Below are 19,520 nucleotides of genomic sequence, written 5' to 3'. Positions count from 1 at the left end.
CGGCCGCCCGTCGCCGGGCCCGCTCTCTTGTATTCTCGCTCACCCGCGAGTCGGATGCGCGCCCTGTAGCATTGATCATCTCCCGCTTCTCCCGGTGCTGCGGCACTGTGGACTTCGTTTTGGCAGACAACCACTTTCGGTAGCTTCGCGAACAATGTTCGCCAAATTGCAAGCTCTGGCTCACCCTCACCTCCCTAGGCCTATGTAGCCCCTTTCATCATGCTTTAGCCAATAAATGGCCTTTCTCTAAAAATTACACTATTATTCCATAACGCCCACCGCCTGCCCATACCCGCCATCCTGTACAGTGTGTCAGTGTGTATCACATGACCTATTTCAATTCTTTGAGCATCCTAGTCTAGTGTTCCTGTGGCCACACCAATGTATGTGACCTTTGACATATACTGAGCAGACAGACATGCATCAGGTGGCAACTACTGTGTCTCATATTGAGGAGGTAGTTTTGGATGGTATGGGCACTGGCCATTGTAGCAGTCCAACATTGAAATGGCAAGAGGTTTACTGAACTGCACGCCATCTATCTGCTGTTACAGTTGATAATATTTCACAGTAGCCTCTGTCATTAACATGCTGTTTCCCACTGTGACTGAAATTGGGAGTGCTAGTTTTCAATGAGTCCAACACCCACATCTGCTCAAGCTTGTCCCTTACATCAGGCTGCAAAGAGTGTGCACATTGTGCATGTAACTGTCATACTGACAGTCAGTACAAGACCTGGTGACATCTTAATTATGGGACAAGCAAACTATAAGTTAACTTATTTTGCCCACTTTCACGCAATAGATGCCAGATGTTTCTGTGAAAATTTACATCAAGGAAGAATTTAATAATCCCTAATATTAAGAAACATGTAGTAATGGTGATATGTCATCTATTCATGATTCTCTTGTATAGGGCTGAGAATATTGAATATTGCCTCACAGTGTATGGTACTTATTCACTTATCAGGCTTGTTTTGAAAAATCATATGCAGCTCACAAACAGAAGTAACTATTACAGATACAATACAAGGTAAGAAAGGACTTGACATTGCCCAATACTCAGTCTAAGTGGGATGCAGACAGAAATGTGATATGCAGATACAAAACACTGTGATGCTTTGCACTGACAAGAAAAATATTGACTTTGTAAAATATTGAGTATATCGTATGAAACTATCATATTGTACATCAAACAGGCTCATGGAGAAACTAATTAACTAACTGATGTGCTTTTCATCAGGAAAGGTACTTACTAAAATTTATATCTTTGAATGGATAAACTTACCCAATTTTGATGAAATTTGTCCACATTTTTGTCATTCTTTTCACTGTTGTGTATTCAGGATCAGTTTTAATGAATTCTGGGAATCTTGCTGAGATGTAGAATAAATAAATGAGATCATCATGGTGTGAAACGCCTATGAGAGAAAAACAAACAAAGCATGAGTTAGAAACTGCATCTTAATAAAATATACATATATTTTCTTTCCAACAAACATAAAAAAATTTATAACTCATCTTTTAATGTACAGAATGTGCGTGCCTTTTTAGTTGGTGACACATAGAGAGAGGTCTCTTATATGTAACATTACATCACAATTAGCATGTTAGACTGAGATTCAAGTGTGTGGTGTTTAAAGGGGAGGGGGAGGGGGGGGGGGACAAAAAGAAAGAAAGAAAGACTGTTCTCAGAAACAAGTGAGACAGAAATTGCAGTAGTAATAAATCACAAAGAAGATGGGGATGGTATTTCCAGGATAAATGTATTGCCATCAGTGAACAACAGCTTACACTGTGATGCCATTCCAGCCAACAGAATCAAAAGCAGACTGAATGGACTATCAGGATGGAACATGAAATAACTTCAATGAGTGGGTCACTCTTATGGTATAAATAAATAAGTGTGAAGAAGTAAGCTTGGGCTTAAGTGAAATGAAGCACACAATAATCATGAAAATAAATCTCAGATTGGACCATAGGCTGTATTTGCTCTGGGTAAAATCAAGTGAAATTGTTCATCCATAAGTAATTAAATACTTACACTCTGGCTGAGTTTGTTAGTAGAAGGATAATAAAATTGTTGATGACTTAAGAGGAAGAAATTGAGGTGTGATTCAATTTATATCCCACAAAGAGGATGATCAAACAAATAAAATGATGAATTCCTGAAGAAGCCAGAAGAGAATACAGACTGTGGAAATTGAATTGAACAAACAATTTTAATGTGCAGTTTGTCTCACAAGGAGTGGGATACTAATCCACAATGACACTGCATAGGATGAAAGAGAAATACAGAAAGAGTACATTTATCATGTCTGTGTATAATAAAAGAAATGATGCTAAAAAAGAGCAAACAAGCTCTATGGTTCAACATGTAATCATTTCAAAAAGGTAACAATCATTGACATTCCAGCCCAAGATGCTGGAGTTGGTGGTCATGTGTGCATGAAGTATGCTTGCTTGAGAGAGAGAGAAAGAGAGAGAGAGTCTTTACTGATGAAGGTTGTGGCCAAAGGCTATATGTGAGTGTCTTTCAATTGTGCCTGTCTGCAACTTGACGTATCTTCTTTATGGTAAATATCAATCTATCTTTTCCTACATTGTTAAAGCTGTAACAGTGACTGACACTAAAAATATGTTGGTCTGTAGCTACACCACAACTGTGCCCCACAGTAAACTTGTCATTGTAACACAGCTTGCCACACGAGGCATGGTCAACACCTAAATGGCTTAGGAAATCACTTCTAAGCAAAACACTACTTGAGGCTGTAAAAAAATAAAAAAATAAAAATAAAATAAGAAGCAAAAAATAAAACAGATTTAGGTGTGCAAATAAAACAATATATAGGATTCAGTTTAAAGAGTCAGTACATGAAAGCTTCCAGCAGTGACCAAGCCTAACACATGTTGGATCTGGTCACAACAATTTGCAGTGAGAAGTAAAGAAAATGCAGTAGAAGAAGCAATAAGTACTCTCCCCATATCAAAAATAATTTGATATTGTTACATGTTAATGCACAATCCCTGAGAAGTAAGCTTAATAAATTACAGTACTGGTCAGATAAAATTAACTGCAGCATACTATGTATTAATGAGCACTGGCTGCAAAACTAAGAAATAGACCATATGGCTACATTTTACCCTAAATTATTTACCCTAAATTATTGTAGAACTAATATTGCACATGGTGGTGGGGCAATTTACATATAAGAAAATCTAAATTTGCAGCATTCAGTAATAAACTTAGGCAAGCACTACATTGAAGGTGCATCTGAGGCAGCAGCTATAATACTGCAAACACAAAAAATTATCATTGTGTCTGCATACTGAATTCCAACTTCTGATGTGGAAGTTCTAATAGATAAACTGAATGCATTAATCAAACAGTTCACTAAACACAAAAACCACAAAATTTTTATTGCATAAGACTTCAACATAGATGTAAGAGAAAGTAGAAGAAATGTAAATGGCATGATTAACTGTCTTATCACTAAACTGCTACTGTATAAATGAAAATCCTATTAGGTTAGATGTATGCTTTGACAACATAATTAGTAATGTATATAGGTGTCAACTAGAATATGGTGTGATTAAGTTGCAATTATCTAACCATCATGGGATATGCATCAGAATAGGCAGTATGAAACCTGAGAGCACTAAACAGTTAGTCACATATAGAATATTAATTGAGAGCAATACTGAGCAATTGATACATGAACTGAAGGTAATACATTGGTAGAATATACTGCATAAAATAAAAAAAATATTGTTGAGGAGGGTTTCTCTATGTTTTTATCTAGAATTAAAAATGCAATACATAGGTACTACCTGCTTGTCACAAAAAGTGCCCCCCAGAAACAACAGAAACTTCAGCACTCTAACAAGTGGTACACTCCAAAACTTGAGCAAATAAAGATACAGCTATTTATGCACAAAAATAATAGGGGTCAAAGGGAGGAAGCCAGGCAACATCATATTACCCTTAAGAAGCCATACAAATATGAAGTAAAATCAGTTAAATGTAAAATAAATGACTAATATATATCACAGACCCAAAAAACTGTTGTCAAGCAGCCTGGAATATTATAAAAAGTGAGATCAATATGGGCAAAGGGAAAACCACAGTCCCAATAGATTGCAATGCCTTTAATGAATACTTTATAAACTCTACCTGGTCCCATTCTTCATTTACTACAAATAATTCTATTAACTGTTCAGCTTCTATATCTCTGCATAAGCAACCAAAAAGTTCTGGTGAAAAATCACCTCAAATAACATCTTCAGATCTATAAATAAATTTAAAAACTTAAAAACTCAAAAACAAGGGCTTACTATGGGCTTGTTAACAGTGTTATTAAATACATAGCTTTTGCAATCATGATGCCCCAATACATCTTGCAAATTGTATTCTTGATGAAGGTGTGTTCCCCGAATGTGTGAAAATGACAGTTACACTCCCATTTTATAACAAAGATGAAACAGAAATGCCAAACAGTTATAGACCCATATTAATACCATAGACTCCATTAAATCAAAAGTCATTGAAAACAGTATACATATGAAAGTTTACAATTTTGAAAGCACACTGCAGGTTGCGCTTGCGTGAGTGTGTGTGCGCCCATGTGTATGTGTGTCTACTGCTGACAAAGGCCTTAATAGCTGAAAGCTATGATTGCCTATAGCGGCTCAGCATCTCCACTATATGGTGAGTGGCAACTTTGCTTCTCTCGTATTGTGACAGTAAGAAGTGTGTTACAGAGGTGCAACTACGCTGTCATATGGCCTACAAACCTATGAGACAATCCAACCCTCAAGGACAGAACAAGAAAATCTGTTGAACCTACACTTGAGAAAGCAGTATGGCTGTAGACTTCGTGCATCAATTTCTACCTTGTTATTGCTATGAGGATTATATGTGGCTTTCACTCATCCATTCATATCATTCATTCATATACTGTGTCCATAGATCACATTGTGAAAAAGAATCTTTAGGGATGTGGAATGCACCAACCTATACTCTAACAGACAGAAGCAACCATTGCTTGCTACTTCTGCAAATATGCTAACAAAAAGTTGAAAATAGTGCTAATCTGCACAGAGTGATCATTATGGCAATTACTTTTATATTAGTTATATATGTACTTTAGGAGAAAAGCAGATATTTTGAAAAAAATCACTGCTCATTCTCCTGAGAAGTACTCTGGAGTACAGTTCCAAAACAGAGATCAGACTGGTCTGAAGCGAAGAGTTGTAGTTCACCATTCCTATTCATCAACATAAGGGATTAAATTTTAAAAGCAGCAAAAAGAAAGGCTCCATCATATAGAGCTAATGAATCCATTGATGATGTTTCGATACGAGATGAGACACAAGTGGTTGTACTAGATAATCTAGACCTATGGCAAGAAAAAATTATGGCTATGGGTCTCAAAAATAGCAAGCCCAAGAAAGTCGGTCTAGCATTGAATGGAAATTTTCCTATACACCACCTATGAATCTGAGATTAAAAATGAGATCAAGGCTAACTTCCATTGTTTAGGTAATATTGTCTCCTTGGATAACATCATACTCCAAGAGATTGGTAACAGACTATAAAAAGCCTCCAAACTCTAAAATATGGAACCATGTCAGATACTTTGGGATAGAACAGTTCCATATGTTTCCAAGATCACCTACAGAAAACATTTCGTACCTATGTGTGGAGTGGACCAGCTAGGTGGCATTCCCTTTTTATTCCCTACAAAAGATAAAATGGATAACATAATGACTGAAGATATCTGAGAACATCTATGAATGGAAAAAATCCTGTTGGAGATTCTTGAAGAAAAACAACTACAGTGGTATGCTCCCACCCCCGTACAAAAGATCTTTCGTGTATTCTTTGATCAGAATGTTGGAAAAGATCAAGGGGCAAAATCTTGTGATGGTGGGGAAAAGTAGATCTTTAAGAACATCAGAACTAAAGATGCCAACTGGAATCAGTTGAGAATGTGGACTATTACCACTGAAAATAAATAAAGTGCAGCTCTTTGCTCAATGATCCAAAACAAAGCCACTAGAAAAAGTACAAAAACATCACATAAAAAATTTTTAACATTAAGACTGTGTGACGAACTAGAATTACAGTTTTCAAATCCAGATTTTTTCCCCTCTTATAGGAAATGGCCACTATCTGAGCAATCCATTCTTGCCACACACCCAGACAAATCTTCAGTCTATTTGTATCTCTTTCCTACTCTTCTCAACTCTCTAAAATCTTGTGTAGCTTTCTACAAATCTCAGGAATCTCATTTCCTATTCATGTATCTTATTTAGTACTAAGCTAAAATTCCTCTGAGCCACATGGAAAAACTGAAAGAGCCATCTTGTTGTAAAACTTCATTCTTTTTCCTTTTCTCATTTTCCCTGATAATGTTCTTTGGATCTTTCTGCCAATCACATGATAGGTATATAGTTTCTGAGCAACATTTTTAGAGGATTTCATATTTTCACAAGTCACAGATGAAAAATAAACCAGTTACATACACTAGTAACACACCTGTACCTTTTATAGTTTAAAGCTGGAAAATGAAAACTAATAGTCAACTATTCAACAGTTATGAGAAGAATAGATTGCTATTCATGATAAAGACAACATAGTGAGTTGCAGGCAGGCACAATGAAAATATGTTACATACTAAGCTTTCAGCTGAAGCCTTCTTTCTTCAGCAAAAAAAGGAAAACACACACACACATTCACACAGGCAAGCAATCTCAAACCTCACACACAATAACCACTATCTGCTGCTGTTATAGCTTGACTGCAACTGTTGAATTGACTAAACACAGCAATTGGGGCTTGGGCAGGGCATGTGAAGGGATAACAGAATATGAGTGGAGGGGGGAGGGAGAGAAGAACACTGTCTGGGTGAGCATGCAGGGACTAGAAGGTGACATGACAACACTGCTAGAGGCAGAGTGGGGAGGCTGTGGTGGAGGGGAGGGAGTAGGAGGAGGAGTGGTAAAGAAGAGGAGCAGAGAGGAGAAAAGAGAAATTGGGTGTTGCCAGAGAGTAAGCACAAGGAGGATATGGGACATGAATTGGGAGGATAGTGTAGGGCAGAGGGGGCAGAAACTGTTCAGTAGAGGATGTGGGACAACAGGTTATCTTAGGTTGAGACTGTGATAATCTCAGGAGCAGAGAATGTGTTGTAAGGATAACCCCCATTTGCACAGTTCAGAAAAGCTTATGGGGTAGAAGAGGATCCAGATGGTCTAGGGTTGTGAAGCAGCCATTAAAACCAAACATTTTATGTTTGACTGCTTGCTATGCCACAGGGTGGTCCAATTTGCTCTTGGCCACATTTTGGCATGCCCATTCTTCATGGTGGACATTTGACTGGTAGCCAACCCAACATAAACAGCTGAGAGATGATTGCAGCATAGCTGCTACATGACATGGTCACTTTCACAGGTGGCCCAGCCTCTGATGGGGCAGTACAAGCTTGTTACAGGACTGGGATAGGAAGTGCTGGGTGGGTGGATTGGGTAGGTTCTGCACCTAGATCTACCACAGGGATATGATCCCTGTAGCAATGAGTTGGGATTGGAAGTGGCATAGGGATGGACTAGGATGTAGTGGAGGCAGTGTGGGTGATGGAACACCATTTTTCTAGGGAAAGATCTTGGGTAAGATGTCCTTCAATTCAGGGAATGATGACAGATAATCAATGCCTTGACAAAGTATTTAGTTCAGTTGTTCCAGCCTGGGGTGGTGTTGGGTGGTTCTTGGGGTTGATGAGAGGATTAGGGGTGTGTGTGAATATGGCACGAGAACTCTATTTGCAGACTAGGTCTGCGGGACAGTGCCTGTCTGTGAAGGCCTTGGTGAGACCTTCAGCATATTGAGTAATGAGTTCTTGTCACTGCAGATACACCATTCACTGGTGGCCAGGTAGTATGGGAGAGATTTTTTGGTGTGGAAGGAATGGCAACTGTCAAAATACAGGTACTGTTGGTGGTATCTGGGTTTAATGTGGACAGAGGCATCATCAGAGCCTTCAAAGAAGAGGAGGTTAACGTCCAGGGAGGTGGCACACCAGGTTGAGGAAGACCAGCAGCTGGGACAGAAGGTTTGAAGTTGTGAAGGAATGAGTAAAGGCTGTCTCAGCCATGAGCCCAGATCATGAAGATATCATCAATGAGCTTTGGGGTTTTGGGAATCCAGGGGAGCTTCCTCCAGATGGCCCATAAACAGATTGTCATAGGACAGTATCATACAAGTGCCCATGGCTACATTGAGGATTTGTTTGTATACCTTCCCTTCAAAGAAGAAGTACCGTATTTACTCGAATCTAAGCCGCACTCGAATCTAAGCCGCACCTGAAAAATGAGACTCGAAATAAAGGAAAAAATAATTTCCCAAATCTAAGCCGCAGCTGAAATTTGAGACTCGAAATTCAAGGGGAGAGAAAAGTTTTAGGCCGCACCTCCAAATCGAAACAAAGTTGGTCCATTGTAATATGAGACAGAATTCAGGTCGAATGAATGACGATACAGCTACAGTAGTTTGGTTCGAGCCGTAAGCTTTACCAGGTAGCCATTGCTATGCGTCAGGCACTCCGTCCTTATTTATGCGGGTGCCCTTCATTTTTCACGTGCTTCGTCTGGTTTGAATTGATTGCTTATTTTTCCCAGATCTGATAATTGCCGTTGTCTTTGTTATAGGTGTTTTCGCCACTCTAAGCTGAAAATGCATTACTGTACTGTGTCATGCATTGTTTGTCGCATTCTGATAATGAATGTTCGCGACCTGTCGCCGCTCGCGGCATGGTTTGCTTTTGTGCGTGCTACCACCGCTTACAATAAAAAAAAGAGAGAGAGTAATTGTCTCAGTAGCGAAACAATGGCAAGAGACTGCTATTTGTTGTTATTTACACTGCTGCTTTCTTTGATAATGATCAACAAGAACCAAATAATAAACTGCGTATGATAGATGATGTTCTGAACGAGAGTTTAGCGAAAATTTTTCTCCGTTTGAAAATCTTTGCAGACGCCACTTTAGTACATTATTTTCTGCACAGCAATTAGAGTCATCTTAGATTTAAAAATCTAGTCAATTGCCGTGCTTCATTTCTGACTGTATCACTATTAGGCATAAGAATAATACGAATATGAACATGACATATGTGTATACTTCCGTGTTTGTGTTGTCTCACTCTAGTTTCGTAGTTTATTAGGCAGACAGGATTTAAATGAGATAGCAGCAAACATGAAAGAATACATGGCAAAATGTTTATTTTCGTATTATTCTTATGGTGAAGAGAATACTGCATGTGATTCACAATTCACAAAAGTTCCCATTAGCAACCATCTCTTCTCACAGGTAGAAAAAAATCAGAACATAGAATTGGCCATACTGACAAACATCGCAAACGCTTGCCAGTCGAATTTTCGTAGTACATTGAAAAGCTGCTACATTCGAAGATGAACAATACAGAATTTGTATTTACTTCGTTGGATAATGTATGAAAATGCAGTGGTCGAAATTCGGGGCGGAGAAAAAAGCTCGTCTTCCACCTTTTTTTTTAAATTTATTTACTGACGCAGAGGTTTTGGAGCCAGTATTTATCTTTGTGCCTGTAAAGCATGCCTGTGTAGCGCTACATATATTCGACGGCATAAGTTAGTTGTGGCGGCACCTACCAACATATTTCAGAACTTCCGCTTATTTTGCACTCGATTTTAAGCCGCAGGCGGTTTTTTGGATTACAAAAACCGGAAAAAAAGTGCGGCTTAGATTCGAGTAAATATGGTAGTTATGGGTGACGATAAAGTTAGTAAAGGGTGTGAGGAATGAGGTAGAGGGTTTGAAGTCTGAAGGATATTCGGAGAGTTAGTGTTCAAAAGGCATTGGAGGTTATGCTGGACTAATGTGATGATATCGCTGTAAGTGGAGGAGTCAGACAATTGGCAAAGGCCTGCCAGCTAGTCAGTGACTCCTTAGCAGAAGGCCTTTGCCTGTTGTCTAGTCCAACATAACATCCAATACCTGCTTAAAGCCTTTGGCCCTTTGCAGAACCTCTCGCCTGAATTCATTTCCCTCCATACCCCCTTGACATCCCACACACCTGCCTTCTATATATTCCCCAAAATCCAGAAACCCAGCAATCCTTGATGTCCCATATTAGATGGTTATTGTGCCCCAACTGAAAGAATTTTAGCCCTCATTGACCAGCTCCTCCAACCAACTGTCCAAAATCTAGTCTCCAATGTCAAAAATACCAACCACTTCCTTCACCAGCTTTCCAACATCTCTGTCTCTTCACTTCCTGGATTCCTATTTGTCAGTGCCGATGCCACTTCCCTATACGTCAACATCCCTCACACCCATAGTCTTGCTGATTTTGAACACAATCTCTCACAACGTCCTTCAGACTCGAAACACACTACCTCATTCCTCATATGCCTTATAACTTAATCCTAACATACAACTATTTCATGAAACTCTTTCAGTGGGGGCACAATAACCATCTTAACATGGGACTATTTGAAGGGAACAGTGTAGCAATGAGCACTTGAATGCCACCCTTCTATGACAACCCTTTTTACAGGCCACCTAGAGGAAGCCTTTCTAGATTCCCAAAACCACAAAGCCCTGGTCTGGTTCAGGTTCACTGATGATATCTTCATGATCTGGGCTGAGGGCCGAGTCAACCTCTCCTCATTCCTTCACAACCTCAACACCTTCTCTCCCATATGCTTCACCTGGTCTTCCTCAACTTGGTGTGCCACCTTCCTGGATATTGTCCTCCTCTTCTCTGAAGGCTCTGACTGCACCTCTGTCCACATTAAAGCCACACACCACTAACAGTACCTGTATTTTGACAGTTGCCATTGCTTCCACACTAAAATATCTCTCCCATATTGCCAGCCACCTGGGATTGGTGTCTGTGCTGAAGTCTCAACAAGGCCTTCTCAGACAGGCCCTGTCCCCCAGACCTAATTCACAAAAAGAGTTCCCGTGTCACATTCCTACACACCCCTAATCCTCCCACAACCCCCAAGAACCAGCTACTAAGGAGCACCCTCTTTCATCACCTGCTACAGCTAGGAATGGAACAACTGAACTAAATCCTTCATCAGGGCTTTGATTACCTATCATCATGCCCTAAAATGAGGGACATTGCACCTGAGGTCTTTCCCCCCAAAAGTGGTGTTCCATCACCCACACAACCTCCACATCATCCTAGTCCATTCCTATGGTGCTCCCAATCCCAGCTCCTTGCCACAGGGATCCCTGTGGTAGACTTAGGTGTAAGACCTGCCCAATCCAACCACCCAGCACTTCTTTTCCAGTCCTGCTACAGGCTACATCAGAGACTAGGCCACCTGTGAAAGCAACCATGTCATATACCGGCTGGGCTGCAAACATTGCACACATTTTTGTACTGGTATGACTAACAACCAGCTATGTACCAGGAGGAATAACCACTGCCAAACTGTGGCCAAGAGCAAAGTGGACCACCCTATGGCACAATCCTAGGCCATCTGGATCCTTCTCTCCACCACCACCTTCACTGAACTGCAAAACATGTTCTCTGTTCCTGAAAACACATTGTTGCCGCACCCTCCACTCAACAGTTTCCACTCCCTCTGTCCTATAACATCTTCCCCATTCACATTCCCTCACGTTCATTGTGGTTGCTTCCTGCCAAAGCACCCACCAGTCTCTCTCCTCACCGCTCCTCTCCTTTTTCACTGCCCATTTTCACCCACCTCCCTCCTTCCTCCACAGCCACCCAATGCTGCCCTTGGCAGCCTTGCCCTGAAGTATTCTAGTCCCTACACACTCCACTAGACAGTACTCTTCTCTCTGCCCACCCATTGTACTCTGATATCGCTCCCCCTTGCCTCGCAATCCCTAACTGCTACTTTCATTCAACACATCAATTGTAGTCTGGCTAGAGTGGCTGTAGATAGTGGTCACGTGTGTGTGAGGTGTGCCTGCTTGTGTCATGTAGTGTGTTTTACTTTCTTTGCTGAAGAAGTTTGTAGCTCAAAGCTCTCTGTGTAACTGTCTTTTCATTGTGCCTGTCTGTAAGCAATGCTTCATCTGAACAGTGTGTAGCAATATATCCTTTTCATAACTGTTGATATTCCAACCTGGACTTTCCATCATTTGATTTAGACAGTCAGTCACCTGCAGCTGATTCATGTGTGGTATGAAGGAACATACAAAACTGTAGCAAATTTCATTGACTTTTGATTAAACATTTTTCTGGATTGAGTACTCACACACACACACACACACACACACACACAGTCATGTTGTTACTTGTACAATGTTAAATACATCAGAGCAATGAGACATCCACAACCAACTGTAAAAGGTTTTTTTCATGTATATGTTTGGTGTGTCTGTCATTAGAAACTGACTTCACTAAAATAATGCAAACAAACTGCCAAAAACAATAATCAAGTTGGCTAGCATTCAAGAAATCAGCTACTTTCTGACTAAAAAAACTCAAAGTGAACCATTTCCAGATCATAATTTTTGGCAATGTAATGACAGCTTCTACAGGATTTGCCAACATAATAATGGCTTCTACAGCATTAATGAATATCTGGAATATTGCTCATGTCTGCAGGTTCTCCTTCATAATCTCCCTATGTTCGAAAGGTTTTGCATAATTGCATTTGTATGTGTTTGCAGTTCTTGCTCTTGTTTATGCTCATATTCTGACCACTAGTGCATATGTGAGTGCAGCTGTTTATCTTTGTCTTCTTTGTAGTGGTAGTATTCTTTGCATTGTTTTTGTTGCATTTGAAAAGTCAGCTGTCACAAGGAAAGCCAGTTATTTTAATTAATAAAATAAGTTCATACACAGCTTTATTAATCTCTCTTAGAAAATCTCCACTATCTGCATCACCCTGCATAGAAATTTATTATTATCAGACTGTTAAGCAATGCAAACTCCAAGTTCAAGTATCAACAATGTAAGGGAGAAGCAGATTGCTGCTTACCATGAAGGTGACACATTAAGTTGCTGTCAGGCACAAATAAACGTTAAGTTGCAGACACAAATAAAAGACACACTTTAGCTTTTGGCTACAGCCTTAATCAGAAAAAGAAAACACACATTCATTCATATAAGCAAGCACATCTCATGCACATGTGACTGCCATCTCTGGTGGTTCAGATTGGAATGCCACTTATTCTGGTCCAAGTGGCTGGAGTCGGCAGCGGTGGTGCTTGATGAGTGCCTGCCTGTGTGAGTGAATGGTGTGTGTCTCTCTTTACTGATGAAGGCTGTGGCCAAAACCTTTATGTAAATGTCTTTCAATTGTGCATGTCTGCAACTTGACAGGTCTTCTTTACAGTAAGTAGAAATCTGTCTTTTCCTATATTGTTGGCATTCCTATCTGGAGTTTCCATTATTTGATTAAGCAGTATATTATTTATTGTCCTAGAGTCATTAAGATGTATTGATTAGAAAGCTTCCAAACTACATCTAATATTACAACTTATGTTTGCCTAGATTTTGTACATGAATGTAAATATGAAAAATTTTATACTGTCTGTATTTTGAGAAGTCCTATAGATATCAAAAATGTGATACAATGGGCACATTATGAATAAATAAAAAGACTTTTTACACAACCTGAAGTTTCCTCTGAATGCTGGACTGTGCAGGGCATGAAGAATGAGTAAATGAATGAGTGAGTTGTTCTGTTCCTTAATGAGAGTAAGAATTTCCCAGTATAAATTTCTCAGTATAATTTGAGAAGAATGTATACTGACATTAGAGCATTTATTTATTGCCATATGTGTTTTCCAAGCAGAGCTGTTTGAAGCTTGGTATATACCACATGAGAATAATATTATGTTTCATTTTAGAACTGTGAAAGAAATTCCAGTGACTTGTAAAGTCTTCAGTTATTAGCTGAATTACCTTTGGATCAAAATTTGCTGCAAAGACTACCCAAAAATAATAAGTACATTACAGCTGTATTTTATTGAAACAAGGTATTTACCATATGGAGTTTGAGTTCCTGGGGAGTACAACCAGCTGTACCTGCCTGTATACGTGAAGTGGTAATAGTACACAGGTGCTGAACTCAGCTGAGCTACTATCTTTGCAGCACGGTCCGTAGGGAATATTATAAGTGCATCAGAATATGCCTGTAAAAGGGAAACAGAAAGGAAAATAGACCACAATATAAAATAAAAATTTCTGTTCTAAAACAACAAAATAATAGAAGTAAAATTTAATGATGATAGAAATTTTCAAATTAAAATAACAGACAAAAATGAGGACAGGTGAGCCCTCACAGGCAACTGGCTGGCTGGTTGGTGCATGGCATACAAACAAATGTTACAGCACAGAAAATGTCACCAACTTTCAAGCTACCACTCTTTTTATTTAGCTCTTTCTCTAAAACATACATCTAAACTCAGTCCTCATGACCACAATGATGATGTTTATTTATGAGTGAGTGCGTGGAATGATGGGTGTGTACAGAGGAAAGACATACAGTGTTACATATGCGGGACAAAGAGGAGCTAGGGAGGCACAGAAGGCAAAAGATGAGGAGATAGGTAGCTCTAAGTGTCAGTAGCAAAATGACAATTAATTAAAAATTACAGGAGCTTCTTCGAAACAATTATAGTTTTACAGGGCTAAGTAGAACATCTGAATTCCTTTTTCTAAGTAAATCAAACAATGGAAAATCCAGAATGGAATGTAACAATATTGTGAAAAGGAAAGTTGCTACTCACCACATAGTGGAGATGCTGAGTCGTGACAGCCACAACAAAAAGACGGTCACAAATATAGCTTTCGGCCAGTGGCCTCAGTTGCCTTAGACTTCAGTTATGTGTGAGTGAGTTGCATTTGCGTGAGTGTGTATGTGTGTGTTTTCCATCTAATTTTGATGAAGGCCTTACTGGCAGAAAGCTATATCTGTGACAGTCTTTTTCTAAGTAACCCAATCAAGCAAAATCCATCTGCTCTCCAAAACTAAAAAGTCAAGTGTTAACAACAAATTCAGGATGCCTAGCAACATGCCTTTAAAATATTCACTAATGGATGAAAAATAATTGATCAATCATATGTAGGTAGTGCCTTCTTCTACCTTGAACTTCAAACACAATGATCATGGTTTTATAAAACATTGATCATGTGAAACCCAACTCGCACTATTCCCACATGACATACTGAAAGCTTTGGATCAAGGTAGCTAGGTAGATGCAGTGTTTCTTTATTTCTGAAAAGCATTTGAGTCAGTACCGCACCTATATTTATTGTCAAAAGTACGATCATATGGGATATTGAGTGAAATTTGTGACTGGATTGAGGATGTTTCAGTAGGGAGGACACAGCACGTTATCTTGGATAGAGAGTCATTGTCAGATGTAGAAGTAACTTCCAGTGTGCCCTAGGGAAGTGTGTTGGGACACTTGCTATTCATGTTGTATATTAATGGGCTTGTAGACAATATTAATAGTAAAATCAGGTTTTTTTGCAGATGATGCAGTTATCTATAAGGAAGTTCTATTTGAGAGAAGCTGCATACTCATTCAGTCAGATATTGATAACATTTCGAAATGGTGCAGAGATTGGCAAATTGCTCTAAATGTTTAGAAATGTAAAATTTTGCACTTCACAAGATGAAAAAATGTAGTATCCTATGACTATAATATCAATGAGACACTGTTGGAGTCAACCAACTCATACAAGTACCTGGGTATAACACTTTGCAGGGATGTGAAATGGAATGATCACATAGATTCAGTTATGGGTAAAGCTGGTGGTAGACCTTGGTTTATTGACAGAATACTGAGGAAGTGCAATTAGTCTACAAAGGAGATTACTTACAAATCACTTGTGTGACCCATCCTAGAATATTGCTCACATGTGTGGGACCCCTACCAGATAGGACTAACAGCAGATATTGAACACATACAGAGAAGGGCAGAATGAATGGTCACAGGTTTCTTTAATCCACGAGAGAGTGCCACAGAGATACTGAAGGAACTGAAATGGCAGACCCTCAAAGGCAGATGTTAACTATCCTGAGAAAGTCTATTAACAAAGTTTCAAGAACCAGCTATAAATGATTAATTACTCGAGGGATATACTACAACCACCAATATACCGCTCGAACAGGGATCTCGAGGATAAGATTAGAATAATTACTGCATACACAGAGACATTCAAATGATCATAAATGAATGGAACAGGAAGAAATCCTGACACTGGTACAATGGGATGTACCCTCTGCCATGCACCTCACAATGGTCTGCAGAGTATAGATTTAGATGTAGATGTAGATACTGCCTCTACACATCGAAATTTATCTCAGAGGAAATGGCCATCATTCAGCTTTTCAAGTTTATGAGCATGATTGGACTGAAAATGGTCTTGATCATATTTGATTTATTAAATATATTACCAGCTCTCAACACGCCAGAAATACAGAGGGATAACAACATTCATTTTATGAACATCACATTGAAGCTTGCTGAGCTGGGGTGCTATGGAACTTCAGTGGACTTTCTCTGACAAAATGAATAACTGGATCTTCTCGCAAAGGGTGCATTTGGTCTTGTTAAAGATCAACACTGTCATGCATTTCTCGGTATTGGTTGAGATGAGTCTTTGTCATTTTTTGTGCCAAGAAACATGTTCTGAAGTTTGTCCTGGCATTTCAGATTGTAAAAATATAAGTGTTACTGTTGTTCTTAACTATTATTATTGCACATAGTTGATGGAAGATTCACAAGAACATACACAGTGTAAGACACTAGTAAACAGGGTGAGTTACAAAAACAGCTGACTATAGGGCATCACACTCAGTACGCTATAGTACTTTTTATGTAAGTCATGTCATACGTATTTGAGCCTTACTTACTTGTCCAAGAGCAATCTCAGAATCATTTGTTATTGGTTTATCTTGAAGATAAAACTTTCTCAGCTCTCTACTAACTTCAAGTGAGTGTGGCGTACCCCGCTCATAAACAAATGCAATTGGAAATATTGTCTCGTAATTTTCAGACATATTTTCTGCCAGATTATTGTAGGTAATTTCTGAAACATGGAATTAGCACAATTAAACAGTCAATATATCAGAAAAATCAAAAAGAAATAGGGATTAATTTGATTAATTTCTTTTTATCAAAGTTTTAAAATAAAAATGAATGCCCTGAAGCAACGGCTCCATGTGGCTGAAGTTTTGTATACATGTCATACAATTTACAAAAGCATAGATGCTGTTGGCTCCAGCATCATTACAGCATAGCTGTTGAGAACAACATAGCTTTCTGTGTGTATGGTATATATTTTTAGTTAGCTCTGAGGGAGGATAATGTCTGACATCTTAGAAGCAATGTGACAAAGAAAGCTGGGATCTTTTTTCTTTCCCTCTTGTTTTGCCATTGGCCTCCTTAAATTCATTTTTTTCGTTTATGGCTAATTACCATTAACATACATGAGAATAATCTGCATTTTCATAAAAGAGAAAGCTTGGCCCTCAGTCTTAAAGAATATACCACCAGATCCACTTTTGTGCTTAGTTTTATGCATGTAATTGATTTCCTAATTTATTTTGACTATTCCTAGTTAATATCTTTTCTTATAGGGTGAAATCAATATTTGTTTTGAAACTTGAATTCTACTGTTAACTTATAAGCAAATATAAATTCTGTACTAACTAATAATACGGCTTAACCCTTGTACTAGAAGAAACTGTTTAAAAGACAGAATTTTTCTGTATATTCACTTAATTGAATGAGGTATGTTTCAGTTGTAATTTCTGTAACTTAAACATTGAACAATGTATGGTTTCAGTGCCTATTATTGTTATGATACATAAAGGCCCAATTTTTGGTCTTGAGACAGTCAGTCCATGGCTGATTTTCAGACGAGAAACCCATGCTGGTTAGGTCAACAACAATGCATCAACTTAACAGTGGAATAAGTGTAAGACAAATAGGCTGTGTGTTAAAACAATGACAGTGTCTGTTCAACACATACCATAGTATTCTGCAAGAATTGTGAACTGTATGGCTAGGTTTTTACTGCTCATAGATATTCAACAGTAAACTATCGTAGCAGTATGTTAATGTTTGCTTGCAACCTATTAATGAGGCTTATCAAAGTTAACCAATAGTGGACTGGCTATATAACTGTGTATTATTGGAGGGGCGGGGAGGGGGGGGAGGTGAACGCTGAAAGTAAAGAACTGTGAAACGCAAATGTGCACCTGTTGGATACAGCATTTAAAGTAGTCAGTGTTGAACTTCCACCCTCCATTTTTCAGCCAGTATAGCAATGCATTACGTCAACACTGTGGACAATCAACAAGGAAATAAAGCAGGTGAATGTCACATATTGTGCCCTTGCGTGTGAGGAATATTTTATGTTGGCACAATAAACTAGGGCTCGCAAACTGTGAACAGTGAACTCAAGAATGGTGTACAGTGCTGTGACCATGACGAAGGAAGTGCAACAGCCAATCAGCACTTGGGTTTCATGGTCACAGTAGGACAGCGGCCAATCAGTGAGTGGGTTCTATGGAAGCAGCCATTGAGTACAGGAGCAGCTGTTGGATGCAGCCGACCAGGAGATACAACACACTTCACTGTGAAAATTACAACTTGCAGCAGCCATGCAGACGATGAATCGAGATGACAACCAAAGCAGCAGCAGCAGGAGACGAGTGAATAAGAATAAGGTAGTTTCATAGCAAAAGCCATTTTATATTAAGTGACAGATAAGGAGTGGCCTTAACTAAAAAGACAGCATGAGAGCATGGACAACAGGGGACTGGTTCTGTAGATGATGGTTATAAATCAGACATGAATGTAACTTTGAATGATGGGGAAGAAGCTCCTATTGTAAATGAGATGACAAAAGTGCCATCTACATTATATGATGATGTGAGCAAAATGGATGAAAACAGTACTGAAGCAAATGAAATCATTTACGTTAAGTGGGAGGAATCTAGCAACGAAAGTCAGCAAGGCTAACAGATTATGGCAGACAGAAAATTGGAAGTGATGTTAAGGCAAATTAGGAGTAGTATGTGTATGAAACAAGACATGACTAGCTTAAAGGATGAACTAAAGAAAGAAATTAAAAAAGAAATTAAGGTAGTCAACTCTAATCTTACAGAATTACATAAGAAGGTGGAGGCAGCAGTTAAAGATTGTGATGAAAAGGTAAATAAGGTAGTACATAATACTAATGAGAAATTAACACTAATGAGTAGTAAATGTGTAAAAGAGAGAAAGAAGCTTTGTGATGACTGTAGTAGGAAGACAGAGGCTTCCAAAAAACAGTGTAAAGATGAAGTCAGAGCCGCCAGGAAATTTTGTGATGGAAATAGGGTTAAACTTCAGAACCAAATCGATCAGATTAAAAATGTAGAGGCAGAGGTAGAAACCAGAAACCAAGTGTGCAGTAGTGATAGATGAAAAACTGGGAAAAGTAAATAAAAATGTAGATTCAAAATTAGCTGAAATGGAGAAAAAGA

At 38.9% G+C, this 19,520-nt stretch overlaps 1 protein-coding gene across 4 annotated transcripts in view; it reads right to left on the bottom strand.

Annotated features, from left to right (window-relative positions):
- The window catches only part of LOC124596006 (esterase E4-like), a 113,681-nt gene that overhangs the window by 30,762 nt on the left and 63,399 nt on the right, over positions 1-19,520 (bottom strand). For all 4 annotated transcript variants that reach the window (XM_047134958.1, XM_047134957.1, XM_047134956.1 and 1 more), the window contains 3 exons: positions 16,899-17,074; positions 14,019-14,166; positions 1,288-1,420 (listed from right to left, as the gene is read on the bottom strand). In XM_047134958.1, coding sequence (XP_046990914.1) covers positions 1,288-1,420; positions 14,019-14,166; positions 16,899-17,074 — 457 coding nt within the window. The remainder of the gene's footprint in view (positions 1-1,287; positions 1,421-14,018; positions 14,167-16,898; positions 17,075-19,520) is intronic.

This window comes from Schistocerca americana, chromosome 2, assembly GCF_021461395.2.
Source record: "Schistocerca americana isolate TAMUIC-IGC-003095 chromosome 2, iqSchAmer2.1, whole genome shotgun sequence".
NCBI lineage: Eukaryota > Metazoa > Arthropoda > Insecta > Orthoptera > Acrididae > Schistocerca > Schistocerca americana.
The sequence above is the reverse complement of the archived record's forward strand: the minus strand, read 5'-3'. Positions and strand labels throughout refer to the sequence as shown.